We start from the raw sequence: 16,496 nt of genomic DNA on the forward strand, positions 1-16,496 counted from the left end.
TGTCTCAAGAAGAAAAGAAAAAAATTGTTTGTACATAGATGATTATTTAATAGGGTTGAGAGACGCAACACTGACATGTCAATCTGTGCTTACAGCAGACAACTTAAAGAGAATAAGGAATAAGGAAAGGGAAGGATAATTAGGTCCTAGCCATAGGGGAGAAGACTATTAGAAAAGTTTTGTTTTGAAAAGAAAAGTGTGGGAATAGAGGATAGCTTCTCTGTTTTCATTACCTGGTGGACCCCAGAAATGGCTTAATATTGGCTTATTTTCATATAGTCTACAGTTAAGTTGCAGTTGCTGCTGTATTAGGCCGTTCTTGTGTTGCTATAATTACCTGAGACTGGGGAATTTATAAGAAAAGTGGTTTAATTGGCTCATGGTTGTGTAGGCTGTACAGGAAGCATGGCATCTGCTTCTGGGGTGGCCTCAGGAAGCTTCCCATCATGATGAAAGGCAAAGGGGGGACAGGTGTCTTATGCATGGTGGGAGCAGGAGGAACAAAAAGGGGTAGGTGTCATACTTTTAAAGAACCAGATCTTGTGTGAACTCAGACCAATAACTCACTTATCATCAAGGGGATGGCAACCAAGTCATTCATGAGAGATCTACCCCCATGATCCAAACACCTCCCACCAGGCTGCACCTCCAAAGTTGGGGATTATATTTCAGTATGAAACTTAGAGGGGATATATAAACTATATCAGCTGCTAAGAGATTTGATTTCCTTTAAGTGCACTTATGGCTGAAATTTTCCATAATAACTATGGATAACTCACATATTTAAGTAGATTTTAGTTTGGTATTTGATTAAAAGTTCATAAAATGGAACAAGAGGAAATTAGTTATTAGCAAGAATGTTGAAGAAAAGTTGGAATTAAAAAAAAATCTCAGCCGGGTGCAGTGGCTCATGCCTGTAATCCCAGCACTTTGGGAGGCTGAGGTGGGTGGTTGACCTGAGGTCAGGAGTCCAAGACCAGCCTGACCAATATGGTGGAACCCCCATCTCTACTTAAATTACAAAAATTAGCTTGGTGTGGTGGTGTGCACATGTAGTCCCAGCTACTTGGGAGGCTGAGGCAGAAGGATCACTTGAGCCCAGGAGTTAAAAATTGGGGCATCAGAAATTTTAGACACTTAAGCTGATTTCTTTGATGTATTTAACAACATACATCCAGAAAAGTGGATCATTTGGGTGCTAAGGGAACATCTAGAATCTGCTTTAGTCATAATTTTTTTTAGATGGAATTATTTTGATCTAGAATATTAACAGTGGAGAAAAATCTAATATAAATGGGATGGTTTTGAGATAGGCAATGAAGGTTAAGGAAAAACAGCCTGTAGATAAGTTAGATTTCCAAGGGATTTGTTGAAATGAATGGATAAAGTAGATTGAGATGAAGGGGTGATAGATGGGAGAAAGGAGGAGGTTGCTGGAATGACAAGTTTTTGGTGAAGTATTATTCCTTGGTTTATTGGCAGTAGAAGGGATATAAGGGTGGTGCAGGTCAGCCATTTGGATAATATTTGCTGTATGTGATCCTTGCAGAGGGCGAACTAGAGCTAAGGGGCCAGGCCAGGCATGTTGGCTCATGCCTGTAATCCCAGCACTTTGGGAGGCTGAGGCAGGCAGAGCACTTGAGCCCAGGAGTTTGAGACCAGCCTGAGCAACATAGTAGGATCCTGTCTCTACAAAAATATTAGGTGGTGTGCACCTGTAGTCCCAGCTGCTTGGGAGGCTGAGGCAAGAAGATCACCAGAGCCCAGGGAGATTGAGGCTGCAGTGAGCTGTGATTGTGCCACTGCACTCCAGCCTGGGTGACAGAGTGCAACCTTTCTTAAAAAAAAAAAAAAAAAAGAAAAAAGAGATGGGGCCCTAGTAAAGAGGAAGTGGTTAATCATCTTTATTAGGGCAAAGTTTCTGGCTGTGTGACTGGAGATGATATTTGCAAATACACTCGTATTTGGTAATGGTTTGAATGGATTGAGTCCACTGTTGTCAGATGACCAGGAGAGAGTCTAAGGGGCAATTCTGGACTTGGAGAGAAGTCCATGGTAGTATTAATGTACTTCACTGTTCACAAAGATGTTTCACACTCATTGGTTCACATGATACAACAACCTTATGTAGTAGGAATCATTATCTGCATTTTGCAGGTAAGAAAACTAAGGCTTAAAGGGGTTAATCCAGTGGTTCTCAGTTCACACTACACATTAGAACTATGTGGGAGATCTTTTTAAAAATACTGAGGCCTGGGCCTTACCCCCAGTAGTTGTGTAGTTGTTCTGAGGCTCCACTATTCATGTTTTTAAAATGATTCAGGTGATTCTAACATATAGCCATGGTTAAGAACCACAGGGTTAAATGTCTGTCCCAGGCCATAGAGCCAATAAAGTAGCAGATGCAGAACCTGAAACCTGGTCTTTTGTCTCTGAGCCTCATATTTTTCATTTTTCCCCCCCACACTCTGATTTTTCAGGTTTCATTTAAGACCATTACATTATCCCTCAGGAAGCCTGTATCAGTTAGGGTTTATAGGCTACAGAAACCAACTCTGACCAACTTTCTTTTTTGAGATGAAGTCTTGCTCTGTTGCCAGGCTGGAGTGCGGTAGCGCGATCTCAGCTCACTGCAACCTCCGCCTCCTGGGTTCAAGCAATTCCCCTGCCTCTCCTGAGTAGCTGGGACTACAGGCACATGCCACCATGCCCAGCTAATTTTTTTGTATTTTAGTAGAGATGGGGTTTCACCATGTTGGCCAGGATGATCTTGATCTCCTGACCTCGTGATCTGCCCACCTCGGCCTCCCAAAGTGCTGGGATTACAGGCGTGAGCCACCACACCTGGCCCTTTTTTTTTTTTAAAGGGCTGTTTTTGAATAATAGTGGGTATTTCTCAGAATTGAACAGAATGAAAAAAAAGGCTAAATAACTAGACTGAACAAAGTTCAAGAACTAGGGCAGCTTTAGAGAATCTAGGAATAGGAATGGAAGGTCATCTCTACAGAACCAACAGGAATCTTAACTCCAGCTGTCTTCTATACCCATTTGTCTGCAAAATTCGAATTCCTGTAGAGAGACTCTGTAGGTCACTGCCCCTGGGTCAGGGGTCATGTGGTTAGTAGCCCCAAAAGAACCACACCAAGTCAAGGAGGGGCAGTTCCCCAATGGATGGGATACTGAGCAGACCCAAACAAAAGTTTCTCATTACAAAGCCCTTCCTGACAGCCCTCACTGCAAGTCTAGGCTCCCCTGTAGGTACTCCAGTAGCTCTCCAACCCCATTCTTTTTTTTTTTTTTTTTTTTTGAGACGGAGTCTTACTCTGTCGCCAGGCTGGAGTGCAGTGGTGCGATCTCGGCTCACTGCAACCTCCGCCTCCCAGGTTCAAACGATTCTCCTGCCTCAGCCTCCCAAGTAGCTGAGACTACAGGTGCACACCACCACACCCAATTAATTTTTCTATTTTTAGTAGAGACAGGGTTTCACCATGTTGGCCAGGATGGTCTCAATCTCGTGACCTCGTGATCCGCCCGCCTCGGCCTCCCAAAGTGCTGGGATTACAGGCGTGAGCCACTGCGCCTGGCCCCCATTCTTATATTAAATGCCTATTTCCCACCAAACTATGAGCTACGAGAAGCCAGAGGCCAAATCTATTCTGTGATATCCCTCAGTAGGCCCTCAAATATGTTAAAAATAGTAGGCCCTCCGTGTTTGGCGAATGGAATTCCAGAAAAATTTTAGGTAGAAATCGCAAACTTGTGGTTCTACTCCTTTTCCAAGGTAGGTGCCCACTACTGCACCTTTGTAAAGCCTGCCACCCTATGTGCTATCTGGACCCTCTGCCATTTCCACTATCCCCTTTCTTCTCTTCTCTCACCTTGTTAGGTAATTGCTGGCTTCAACCGCCTTCGGCAGGAACAGCGAGGCCTGGCATCCAAAGCAGCTGAATTGGAGATGGAGTTGAATGAGCACAGGTGAGAAAGTCAGGGAGAGGCAAACAGTAGGACAGTTGTATGGGCTACTCCGTGAGGGGGATTTGTAGTAGAGTGGGGCTGAATCCTCAGGTCCTGCCTTGTTCTCCTATCCCAGCCTAGTGATCGATACACTGAAGGAGGTAGATGAAACTCGTAAGTGCTACCGCATGGTTGGAGGAGTGCTGGTGGAGCGAACTGTCAAAGAGGTGCTGCCTGCTTTGGAGAACAACAAGGAGCAGGTGAGCAAGAATCATTGAATAGGATCGGGTACAGTGGCTGTAAACCCAGCACTTTGGGAGGCCAAGGCAGGTGGACTCCTTGAGTCCAGGGGTTCGAGACCACCCTGGGCAACATGGTGAAACCACATCACTACAAAAAAATACAAAAAATTAGCTGGGTATGGTGGTATGTGCCTGTAGTCCCAGCTACTCACCTGAGTCTAAAATGTCGAGGCTTCAGTGAGCTGTGATCACCTCACTGCACTCCAGCCTGGGTGACAGAGTGAGACCCTGTCTCAAAAAAAAAGAGGGCAGCATAAAATAGCCTATGCTCATTATGCTATGCTAAGTCCAACTCTTAGACAAGAGGAATCGCTGACTGCTGTGGGCTCTCTGATCTGGCTGAATTGAGGTGGGAGGATTGCGGTTACAGTAGTGTTTCTCATAGTGTGTGTTTCACGGATACATGAATCAAAATCACCTGAAGGACTAATTTATAAATGCAGCTTCCCAGACCCACTGGATTAGAACCTTTGGGAGTGCCATGAAGTGACATTTTAAAAATAAGCTAGGCAGGTTGCAGTGGCTCACACCTGTAATCCCAGCACTTTGGGAGGCCGAGGCAGGTGGATCACGAGGTCAGGAGGTCAATACCATCCTGGCTAGCATGGTGAAACCCCATCTCTACTAAGAATACGAAGAATTGGCTGGGCGTGGTGGTGGGCACCTGTGGTCCTAGCTACTCGGGAGACTGAGGCAGGAGAATGGCGTGAACCTGCGAGGCGGAGCTTGCAGTGAGCCAAGATCGCACCACTGTACTCCAGCCTGGGTGACAGCGAGACTGCATCTCAAAAAAAAAAAATAATAAAAATAAAAAATGAAAAAATAAAAATAAGCTCATGCCTGTATTCCCAGCGCTTTGGGAGACCGAGGCAGGAGGATTGCTTGAGGCAGGAGTTTGAGACCAGCCTGGGTAACATAGTAGGAAATTGTCTCTGTAAAAAATAAGCAGCCCAGGTGATTCTAAGTACATTAAAGTGTATAAACCACTGTGTTCAAGAAAGGAATAATTTTAATGTCTGGGCTCCTCTACTTGGTTAAAGGTAAAGTTAAACGTGTTAACACTTCTACCAATAGTCCATTCCAGGTGGGGGAAGGGAGTCCTGAATTCCTTATATAATCCCTGTCACTTGTCCTCTAGATACAGAAGATCATTGAGACACTGACACAGCAGCTTCAGGCAAAGGGAAAAGAACTAAATGAATTCCGGGAAAAGCACAACATTCGTCTCATGGGAGAAGATGAGAAGCCAGCAGCCAAGGAAAACTCAGAAGGGGCTGGGGCTAAGGCCAGCTCAGCTGGAGTGTTGGTCTCCTAGGGACCAAGGCCTTTGCATTTTTTTCTACCCTGACTCCCACTTCTAATTTCTCTTTATTGTTATTATTATTATTTTCTCTGCTATTGTAATATTTTTTGTTAATTAAATGTTTTGGTCAGAATCTTAGCTGTAGCCTGAAGTCTTCTCCCACTTGGGGGTGGAAATTGTTTTGAGACATGGAACAGCATATGATGTGTGGTTTTTGTTTCCATCAGGTTAATGACTCATAATATGAGTAGGACCCATTTTTATTTTATCCTTTCCTTGCAAATAAAGGTATGTCCACTTATTTACTGCCCTTCCCCCTCCCCCCCAAAATTTCAGAAACAAATCTTAAGTCTCACATTGAAATTTAATAAGCATTTGAAGTGAAGCAGATAGCTCTGGTGATAACGCTTTATAGGTTTGCAACAAAGCAAAACAAAATGAGGCTTAGTGATGTGTCTTGGCACTATTTAGATAAAGTCCAGGATGCAAACCTGTGGACTGGCTGTCCTGCCATCCTCACCAAAACCCCCAACCAGGTAAAGCTGATCATTCCAAAGGCAGGTGCGATGGCCCACGCGTTTCATCCCGCGATCTGCACAGGGGAAGTGGAACCACAGAGGAGGAGATGTGCCTGTTGGGTAGGGGCAGAGGGTGGTTATTGAGGCAGTAGCACTTGGCATTCACAGAACTCAACACGACCAAGGGCTTGCCCATTGTTTTTCTGCTCACTTGATTTCTAGGCCTCTTCAAATGCTTAATATTCTGTGTACTCCTTTAACTCCTGTCAACTAATTTTTCCTCCTCCCTACCCCATCACTCCATCCTCTCTGTAGTCTTCAGGTTCCCCCATCTTCCCACCTTTCCCCCCTTCAGCCATTAGTCTGGCTCTCACGGGTATCATAGATGTAGAGATCATTGCAGATGGTGTCCCTAGCTCTGGTCAGAGTTTCTCCACCAAACAGCACAGCAAAGGGCCCGACCACAGAACATGAGTGATGCCGTAGTCCATGGGGCCCCTTCTGGGACCCCTGCCCACTGCTCACAAGCCTTGCAAGCTGTTCCATCAAATGAGGAGCAACAGGTGGTTCCTCCTTGGGGAGAAAGAAAGGACTGTCTGAAGAGACCTGGGCATCACAATTTTAGCCTCTTCCCATCCTAAACAAGATGTGTGAGGAGCTAATACCTTAATTTTCCCATGACTCCAATGCCCAGCTACTTCTGGTTCAGCTAAGTTGCAACCTCCAAAGAGCAATAGTTGATGACCTGGATGGGGTCCAGGAGTTTGGAGCAGGGCCGCACAGTGACCTGAGCGTGAGGCTATGTGGCAGCCTTCTTGCTTGTAGCTGTGGATATGTAGAAATTCAGGGCTGAGTGGGTTTTCTGGAAAATATAAGTGCCACCGCCCTTGCCAAGGATGGATGGAGAAGAGGCACAGGGCAGTGCAGTAGGTGGGATGAGAGGGAGGGTAATACTGTAGAGAGCTCAGCTAGCTTAAACATGGTAGGTTCCCCTGGAAGGAGGGTGCTAGAGTGAGGACGTGGATAAATTGCCTGAGAAATCTGTTTAGGCTTTTGTTTTTCCAGAGTGTAGATGAGAGTGAAAGGTTTTGGGCAGGGGGTGCCATACCAATAGGTGCGGGCGCTGGGGTCCAGCCTTAATGTGTAGATGCTTCCATAGCGTCGCTGAGTGTGGATACCGCCCTCCCGGCCAGCCACCTGCAGCTCTCGGTCAGAGATGCCGGTGCAGGTGTGACTACTGAGGCCAGCGGGGGGGCAGTCACCAGGGGTCGCTGTCCACGCCTCCCACACACCGCACTCTGTGTCCAGTGCGGTCACTGTGGCCAAGCGGCGAGACCCGTCCCAGCCGCCCACCACGCAGAGCCAACGCCCGCCCACGGGTACCGCGTCATGGTGACTGCGCGGGGGGCTGCCCCGGGCTCCCAATCGTACGGCCTGGCCGCTAGCCGGGTCGAAGACCACCGTATCGCTGCTGGGCTCTCTCGCTCCTCCTGCTAGGAGACCACCTACGAGATAGAACCGTCCCCGCAGTTCGGTGCATGAATGGAAGGCCCTAGCTAAAAGCGCGTCCCGCGCCACTGGCCTCCAGGCCCAGCCTGAGCCTGCGGCCCGACCCGGGGGCACGGCCACCGCCATGGGCCCCGGGGAGAGGGAGGGCGGTGGGGTCTGCGGCTTGGAACGAGCCCCTACATGGCGGGCCAGGCACCTCGCCTTCCGCGGGCTTCCCCGGGAACCTCCCCCTGCCGGACGCCAGCCGGGGTTCCCACCTCAAGTCCCGGCTTTCTCTCCGTGGTCGCCCAGCAACCACTGCAGCGGCTGCAGCGCGACCGCTGCAAACCGAAGGTCGCAAAGCAGCAGTTACCGTGGAGACAGGACACCTGGGTGGCTATCGGGAACCGTATGGTGGTGCCACCAAGGCTACGGGAGCTGTATCAGGTCAATAAAAATCCTGCAAGATTGTTAACCTCAGAAAGTCGGAGGACAGTCGGGTCCTCAGAATAAACCCCCGTGATCTCAGCTGTGAACTGATTTGCGATTTTGACATTTGAGGTGCAGATGCTGCTCCACTAGGGCCGGGAGGGATCATTTGGCTTCAGGGTTTCTTACTTGGGCTTACCACCCCAGGGATGAGCAAGGAAGGAGAAGCAAAAGTCAGAGGGTGGGGAAGTGAAAGTGGACTGAGCACTGGCCCGAGAGACAGGAGACCTGGGTTCTAGTCCCAACTATGCCCCTGACCCTCAAAGGCATTGTTTCTCTCTAGGCCTTCTCAGCTTTGTCATTCATCAAATAGGATGTTGGTTTATTCCCAAAGGCTTGAAGGTCCCAACTGATTGGGTGGGAGAGTCCTTTCAGCTCTGGCCACTAGAGGGTAGCAGAACCCAGTCTCTCAGGGGACACACACACACACACACACACACACACACACACACACACACAGAGAGAGAGAGAGAGAGAGAGAGAGAGAGAGAGAGAGAGAGAGAGAACCCACGCAGCCTTAGAAGGGTGAAGTGGGGGAAGAGTGAGAAAATGAGAAAAACAGACTCCTACCCTTCCCTGATATCTTTTATTTAAGCCAGGTTCCAGATATTAACTCTGTCCCCCAGGACCAAGTGATAACTGAAGAGGCCCAGATGCAAGCTTTCTGGTTTCAGCAGAAGGAGGAAATACAGACAGAATTTTCCTCCCAACACAGCTGGGGTGGGGCAAAAACAGGATCTGTGTCCTCTGGGACTGGGCTGTAAGTGGGAATGATGACTGCTACTTGTGGCCTTTGGTTTCTACACATCACCTTGCTCCCCATCATACCTGACATACTGAGACCATAGAAAGTGGCCAGGCAGGAGAATCACTTGAGGCCGGGAGTTCAGGAGTTCAAGACCAGCCTGGGTAACATAGTGAGACCCTGTTGAAAGAAAGAAAGAAAAAAAGAAAAGAAATAAAGAAAGGAGACAATGGCCAGGGCTGCAGTGAGGATGGGCATGTAATGCAGGGTCTCATAGCACGGCAGGGCTTTCCCCTCCTCTTCCCAACTCTTGGTACTCAGCACGGGGATGGCATGGGCAGGAAAGGCACAGTTATAGAGATTGGAAGATTACCAGGACCTGTTCCCCACCTGTACCTTAAAGCCAAGATTCAACAATAGCTTTGAAAGTCTCTGCCCTCCCAACTATAGCTTTCCCTGAGTATGACAGGCAGTATTCTCAGTTTTCCAAAATCATGGTAAGAATCTCTTAAAAATCACTAAGTTGGCCGGGCGCGGTGGCTCACGCTTGTAATCCCAGCACTGTGGGAGGCCGAGGCGGGTGGATCACGACGTCAGGAGATCGAGACCACGGTGAAACCCCGTCTCTACTAAAAATACAAAAAAATTAGCCGGGCGTGGTGGCGGGCGCCTGTAGTCCCAGCTACTCGGAGAGGCTGAGGCAGGAGAATGGCGGGAACCCGGGAGGCGGAGCTAGCAGTGAGCCGAGATTGCACCACTGCACTCCAGCCTGGGCGACAGAGCGAGACTCCGTCTCAAAAAAAAAAAAAAAAAAAAAAAAAAAAAAAATCACTAAGTTTTACTGTCCTTGGCTGAAATTTAAAAGTCAGTCTTTTCCCTCAGGCTTCTCACTGGCTCACCTCCCAACAGCTGGATTCAGATCTGTCATACTCCTAGGATTAGGCAAGGGCTTGCCTCAGGGGTGGGGCAATTTTGCCTAAACCTTATTGGCCTATATGTCCATTTTAGGCTCTTGCTTTTGCCTAAGTCTTGGCTGTTCTGTTAGACTTACTTTCTGCCTCTCCTAGATAGAAATGGGAACTCCCCACCCCACGGGCCTTTCCAGCTCCTCTCTCCCAGCTTCCTCTCTGATTCTGAGTCCTTAGCAGTAGGCATCTTAGTTAGACATAGAGCTTGAACCTCACATACTCCTTGGCTGTACCCTCTCCAGTTCTGTACCTAGATGCTGCCAGTTCCTCCTAATAGCTGGAAGCATCTGTCCATTGCTTTGCCATCCCAAGACCCTGGGAGAGGAACTGCCTAGGACTCCTACCTTCTTAGGTTAGTTTGAACCAAATCTATATTTTGGAGGAGGGAGAAAAGAAGCCAGAAAGAGAGAAACAGAGAGAGGAAGAAAGCAAACCAGCCAACCTGGACTTGTATGACACATGCTTCACACCGCAGGACAGCATCTGCAGTGGTCTATAACGACCTTGTCAATGATACATAAACTGAAAGGGCAGTAAGATAAGTGAAAGGGGGAACTGAGAGAAAATTGTGAGAGACAGGGAAAAGGGCAGACAGGGCTGTGAACCTGCTTTCACCTGCTAATAATATCCAGGGACGACCTCTGTCCAGAAATGAGAGCAGGGACTGGATATCCTGAAAGTCTTGTAATCTTGATGTGATCCTCTGACGTTGGCTTTGTCTCAGTTGGCCAAGAGTCTGTGTGATCTCTAGCAAGCAAGCACCCAGCTTCCTACCTAGCCTTAGACGCCTGTCCTAGCCCCAAATCTATGCCCCCCTGCCTCAAACCTTCACAAAGCTCTTACTCTATCTTCTCCCTTCCTTAACCCCATTTTCTGACCCTGGAACCATCTCTGGTTCTTAGCATTATTCAGTACATACAGAAAACCAACAATTGGGCTGGGTGTGGTGGCTCACGCCTGTAATCCAGGTGGGCGGATCACTTGAGGCCAGGAGTTCGAGACCAGCCTGGCCAACATGGTGAAACCCCATCTCTACCAAAATAAAAATAAAAAATTCACCAGCCGTGGTGGTGCATGCCTGTAGTCCCAGCTACTCTGGAGGCTGAGGCAAGAGAATCGCTTGAACCTGGGAGGCTGAGGTTGCAGTGAGCCGCGATTGTGCCATTGCACTCCAGCCTGGGTGACTGACAGAAAGAGAGAGAGAGAAAGAAAGAAAAGAGAGAGAGAGAGAGAAAAGAGAGAGCAAGAAAGAAAAGAGAGAGAAAGAAAAAGAAAGACAGAAAGACAGAAGGAAGGAAGGAAGGAAGGAAGGAAGGAAGGAAGGAAGGAAGGAAGGAAAGAAGGAAAGAAAAAGAAAGAAAGAAAGAAAGAAAGAAAGAAAGAAAGAAAGAAAGACCAACAATTGCACCAAAGGGTCCTAGTCGCACTCAAGACTCCCACAGTTCCCTCTGCCCATGTCTCCCAGGCTGTCCCCATCCTTCAGGCCCTTTCTTTGACTCTTCTTCTGCTGTACCCTGACCCTTCCTGGCCCTATGCCATCCTGGCCCCAATTCTGACTCTTTGCTCTCAGCTCAGCCAGAATAAAGACAGGGACAAAAGGACAGAGAAATGACCAGGCAAAGAGACGGCACGAGGTCAGATCTTGAGAGCTCCTTTGACTGGATATGAGCTAGAAGGAGATTGAGAGAAAGGTGAAATTGTAAGCAGGCTTTAGGGTGGGGGGGAGTGGTAATCAGCCAAGTTAGAGAATGATGGAGAGGTGGGATAAGGATGGGGAGGAGCTTATGTTGTTGAGGGAGTAGGCAATGTTGAGTAGGAAAGTGTCATTAGGTCATTGCTGAGTGGTGGGAATTGAGGGCAGAAGAGGGAAGGACTTGAGTAATCATGGCATCCAGAAATTTCTCTTCGGGTCCTTCTATCTCTGTTTCAGATTTTGTCTTGGCCACTTTAGCCACTTTGTCTCTTTGAATTCTTCCCCTTCAATAACTCGTGTGTGTGTGTGTGTGTGTGTGTGTGTGTGTGTGTGTGTCTCCAGTACAATCCCTGACTCACGATGGTTCAACCTACAATTTTTCTTTTTCTTTTTCTTTTTTTTTTTTTTTTTGAGACGGAGTCCTGCTCTGTCACCAGGCTGGAGTGCAGTGGCACAATCTTGGCTCACCGTAACCTCTGCCTCCTGGGTTCAAGCGATTCTCCTGCCTCAGCCTCCTGAGTAGCTGGGACTATAGGCATGCACCACCAAGCCCAGCTAATTTTTTGTGTTTTTAGTAGAGATGAGGTTTCACCATGTTGGCCAGAATGGTCTCGATCTCTTGACCTCATGATCCGCCCCCCTCAGCCTCCCAAAGTGCTGGGATTACAGGTGTGAGCCACCATGCCCGACCCAACTTATAATTTTTTAACTACAGTGATGCAAAAATGATAGCGTGTTCGGTAGGACCCATACTTGAATTTTGAATTTTGATAGTTTCTAGGGCTAGCGACTGGTATATTAAATGCATTTTCAACTTATATGTTCAGTTTGCAATGGGCTTATCAGGACATAACCCTGTCATAAAAGTCAAGGAGTATTTGTATATTTTTCTGTCTCTAAGTTTCCATTTTTCTCACTGTGCCTTGAGATCTGTCTCTCACTGTTTCGACTTTTGTGTTTTTCTCTCTGGGTTACTGCCCCCTTTTTTCTGCTGACCAGAGCCAGCCATCTGACTTTCCTGCAAGGAGCTTTAGAACTTTCCAGAAATGGCCAGACTTCTTCCCTTTGGCTGCTTTCTAGAACTACAGCACCAGTTTGGGGTCCCCGGGCATAGTCATAAGGTCTCAATTTTTGATGAGGACCTGAGTGAGCTTCAATACATAGGGCCTTTTCAGGGAGTAGAATTTCCCCACAGTAGGGTCTTAGTGTCAAAATAAAGACATTTGTCCCTTAACCCAAACTCTGGTCCTGGATTTCGTGGTAGAGTGTTCATGGAAACTTGGGAAGTTCATGGGGTGAGAGCAAGGAGGATGGGACTCTGTACACAACTGGATCTACTGAGAAACAGGACCTGAACATGCCTTGCATTTAGCTGCCTCCTCCCCTGGATGGCACACTCCAGCTTTAGGGCCCTCGAGGAACAAGCAAATTCAGCCCCCTGAGCTCCAAGAGTTGTTAGGCAAACAAAAAATGTGGTTATCATTAAAGGATGGGGCTGGGGGCTGGGTATTGGGGAATCGGTGGGCCTGCAGGATAGGCAAAGAACAACATAGCACATGGCAATGTTTCGATGTAATTTCCTAGAAAACAAGAGGCCACCATCCTAATATTGAGCATAGTGAAGTTCCATCTGGAGGAGAGTAAAGGTGTTTTCTAGGGGAAGAAAAGCTGCTGGAGCTCCTGTGTTCTGTATGGGGGTATGCCCATACCTCCATGGATGGAGCAGGGGTGATCCTAGGGAGGAGCAGGAGGAGTGACTTTGAAGCCTTGGTCCTGGGGGGTGAGATCAAGGCCCATATTGGTAATCTTTCACCACGTCATCAGCTCCCCAACACCTTTCTGTACAAACTGCAGAAAGTTTGCAATGAGCAGATCAGGAATAGCTTATCACAGAGACAAAGCTGTACAGAAATGGATCACAAATATTTTATCCACACTCATGCTTCCAACTAGTTCCGCTCTGATTTTTTTTCACCCTCCTCTCTCCCTAAGCACAAGGGACTCTCCCCCAGCCTCTGACTCTTCTGTGACCTGGGATCTCACTGCAGACAGACAGGATATTACTCACCAAGGAGCTCTCTCATCTACTCCTACCCCCAGCTCATCCTCCTGCACCCCACTCTCACTCCCACCCCTTCCCACTTGGGCCCACTCCTTCCCTCCCCCACTCAATCTGACCCTCACTCTCACTCTTCTTCTCCCCCACACCACCCCACCCATCCTTGTCCCTCTCTGACTCACCTCAAGTCCCATCGACACAAACAAAAATTTCGGCACAACCCACTCCAACCGGTTTGGCTGAGGCGTGCAGCCTGTCATGGGGACAGAGACAGGTACAAGCGGATGCTTGGATGCATGCAGATCATGAAGAACATCCGCTGCTGTGCACACAGAGACAGTCCCACATATGTGCATAGCATGTATGTGTACAGAGATGCGTAGGGAACACCTGAGGGTGGGATATAGCATGTTACAGTTGTTTCTGTGTCTGCCTCTCCTGATTGAGGGCTCCTTGAGGGCAGGGACTATGTGTTACGTCTCTGTCTCCTCCCTTGAGCCTGACACATAGTGGCACTCACTTAATGTCTGTTGAAGGAATGCATGGGTGCAGGCGCACACGCAGCAATGTCACTCAGACAAACACACACGATAAAGACACTATCATGGCTTGAATTGTTCTCATTCTTAGGGCCCACAATGTGGGTAGGAGGAGGGTAGGAGTGACGCATGTGGGGAATGGGAATGCAATATGGAAGGGAGAACCGAACCAGAATACCAGGCATTGGTCTTGAAAATCTTCCTCCGGCCAGGCGCGGTGGCTCACGCCTGTAATCCCAGCATTTTGGGAGGCCGAGGTGGGCGGATCACGAGGTCAGGAGATCGAGACCATCCTGGCTAACACGGTGGAACCCTGTCTCTACTAAAAATACAAAAAATTAGCCAGGCGCGGTGGCGGGCGCCTGTAGTCCCAGCTACTCGGGAGGCTGAGGCAGGAGAAGGGCGTGAACCCAGGAGGCGGAGAGCTTGCAGTGAGCCGAGATCGCGCCACTGCACTCTGGCCTGGGGGAAAGAGCAAGACTCCGTCTCAAAAAAAAAAAAAAAAAAAGAAAATCTTCCTCATCCAATATTTCCTTCCAGCCTCAATCCTAGAATATGCCTTCCCCAGCCTTCATCCTAGGAGAGGGTAGGAAAGGCCTAAGTTTGAGGGCATATTCTCCAAGAGCATGGCCCTTGTGAGACATACAGGGCTGAGGGGAAGGAGGGGACAGAGCGACTTGAGATAGGTATTTGTGAAATGAGGAGAGAGAGAGATCCCTACCTCCATCAAAGGCCTGGAGTGGGCTGCTGGACTCTAGTGCTCCCTCTCAGGCCCTGTGGTGCCCTTAGCCTATTTCAAGGCTGCATCATACCCATGAAAAAATGAGTATAGCCATACCCTAACTCCACCTCTGGACAGTTCTGCCTCCCTTCCATGCTCTGTATGGCCAGAGTTCAGGGTGAGTGATTAAGGGGCCCAACCAGGGGTTCAGAGACATTCTGACTGGTAGCACTTTCGCAGGGGTATACTGTGAATGGATAGGCTGAAGGAGATTGGATATCCATCTTGTGAACTAACTGCTTTTCCACTCCTGTGCCTCAGTTTCTCCTGTGGCTTCCTGTACCTGGAGGGGTGAATCCGTGGGAAGGAAAGCAGCTCCTCCGAAAGCATGTGATAGGATCCAAGGTGTGATAATTATAACACAGGATGCTCCCCCTCCCATTCCCACTGGCCCTACTCCACCCCTGCCACACTGGATCTCAAAGCATCATCTGGGTGGGGCTGTTCCCCTGGCACAGGTGGGGACCTGAAGAAGGGAAGGGGCTGGAGGTGGAGAGAAACTGGGGAATTCTGGCATCTGGTCTGGCCTTTAAGGGCCTCTGACCTGCAGGAAATAGCCCCTGAAGAAGAGGTCACTGCCGTGGTCATTGCTGACAGTTGGCATCTAGAGCCAGAGTTGGGGTCATAGTCCAGCGACAGGAGTAAAGTCCAGGTCACAACCCCAGTTCAGGATAGTAACTCACGGCCAGTCAGGATCTCTGCTTTACTGATCCTACTTCACCACCCTTTCCATCCGGACAACTCATTTATTCAGAAATGCATGCCTTCACCAAAATGTAGTCAGTTCCCATGAAATTCTGTGGCCTGTCCTAGCATGGAAGACTGAGATAAGATTATAAAACAAGCCCACCTTTCAAGGAGTTCACAGGCTCCAACTCTTGCCCTGTCCCGCAATTTAATACATTTACTGAATCCCTGGCACACAGCAGGCCTCAATCAATGTTTTTTTGACTTGAAGCTTGCAATTTAGTTAAGGAGATAAGATGTGCACAAATTATGAGCACGTAAGCTATAATAAAAGGACTAGCAAAGGCTGAGGAAGAATAGAAGAAAGATTAATTTGGGGTGGGAGGAGCAGAGAAGGCTTCAAGAAGATGTGGCATTTGAGGTCAGCTTTGAAAGATGAATAAGAGTTTGACAGGTAGAGTTGGTGGGGATGGTGGTGGTAGAAAATCTACATAGAACAACTCTTCCTTACCGCTTCTTTATTCCTCCTTTCTGCCTTCTCCAGATGGAAGGGTCCTATTGCAAAACTTTAACCTATATTTTTTTCTTCTCCCACGTCTATCTCTATATTTACCTGGTTTTTGTTTTAGCCCTAGTCTGCAAGTGATGTTGCCCCTCCCCTTCACTAAATTTTCAGTGGGCTCAGAATATGCCCTCTCCCTCTGGCTATCCCAGGGAGAGCAGTAAGGTTTTGTGTAACTTGGCGGTCACTTTTTCTGCATTCAGAATGGAAACACATGGTCTGACAAGGATGTATTTATAGGAATACAGGGCCAGAGTACTTGAAATTAAGATTGTCCTTGCAAAGTCCAGACATGTGGTCTTGTCCAATGACCTTGGAGTAAACTGGGTAAAATGACCATGGAGAGGGTAGAGAGGAACCTCTCTCCATTCAAGTTGTGCTGCTGAGCTTTTGGGACTCCTGGCCAGG

At 48.2% G+C, this 16,496-nt stretch overlaps 2 protein-coding genes across 4 annotated transcripts in view; one reads left to right on the forward strand and one right to left on the reverse strand.

Moving 5' to 3' along the window:
* PFDN2 (prefoldin subunit 2) overlaps window positions 1–5,697 on the forward strand; it is a 14,273-nt gene extending 8,576 nt beyond the window's left edge. The window contains exons 2-4 of the mRNA XM_003258736.2: window positions 3,887–3,975; window positions 4,091–4,214; window positions 5,395–5,697. Coding sequence (XP_003258784.1) covers window positions 3,887–3,975; window positions 4,091–4,214; window positions 5,395–5,571 — 390 coding nt within the window. The 3' untranslated portion in view covers window positions 5,572–5,697. The remainder of the gene's footprint in view (window positions 1–3,886; window positions 3,976–4,090; window positions 4,215–5,394) is intronic.
* Window positions 5,698–5,904: 207 nt separating this feature from the next.
* Window positions 5,905–8,122, reverse strand: KLHDC9 (kelch domain containing 9). 3 transcript variants are annotated; one of them, XR_001116627.2, is made up of 5 exons: window positions 7,844–8,122; window positions 7,186–7,582; window positions 6,743–6,902; window positions 6,452–6,650; window positions 5,905–6,190 (listed from the first exon to the last, which is right to left on the reverse strand). XR_001116627.2 is itself a non-coding variant. In XM_003258737.4 (4 exons), exons 1-4 carry the CDS (start codon window positions 7,710–7,712, stop codon window positions 6,027–6,029), a joined length of 1,050 nt encoding a protein of 349 aa, XP_003258785.1. In that variant the 5' UTR covers window positions 7,713–7,837; the 3' UTR covers window positions 5,905–6,026. The 3 variants fall into 3 exon arrangements, 2 of the variants coding, with proteins under 2 accessions (XP_003258785.1, XP_030679945.1); XM_003258737.4 differs by lacking the exon at window positions 7,844–8,122 and having other exon boundaries at window positions 7,186–7,837; XM_030824085.1 differs by lacking the exons at window positions 5,905–6,190; window positions 7,844–8,122 and having other exon boundaries at window positions 6,490–6,669; window positions 7,186–7,837.
* Window positions 8,123–16,496: the final 8,374 nt, after the last annotated feature.

This window comes from Nomascus leucogenys, chromosome 12 (genome assembly GCF_006542625.1).
Source record: "Nomascus leucogenys isolate Asia chromosome 12, Asia_NLE_v1, whole genome shotgun sequence".
Classification (NCBI taxonomy): Eukaryota; Metazoa; Chordata; class Mammalia; order Primates; family Hylobatidae; genus Nomascus; species Nomascus leucogenys.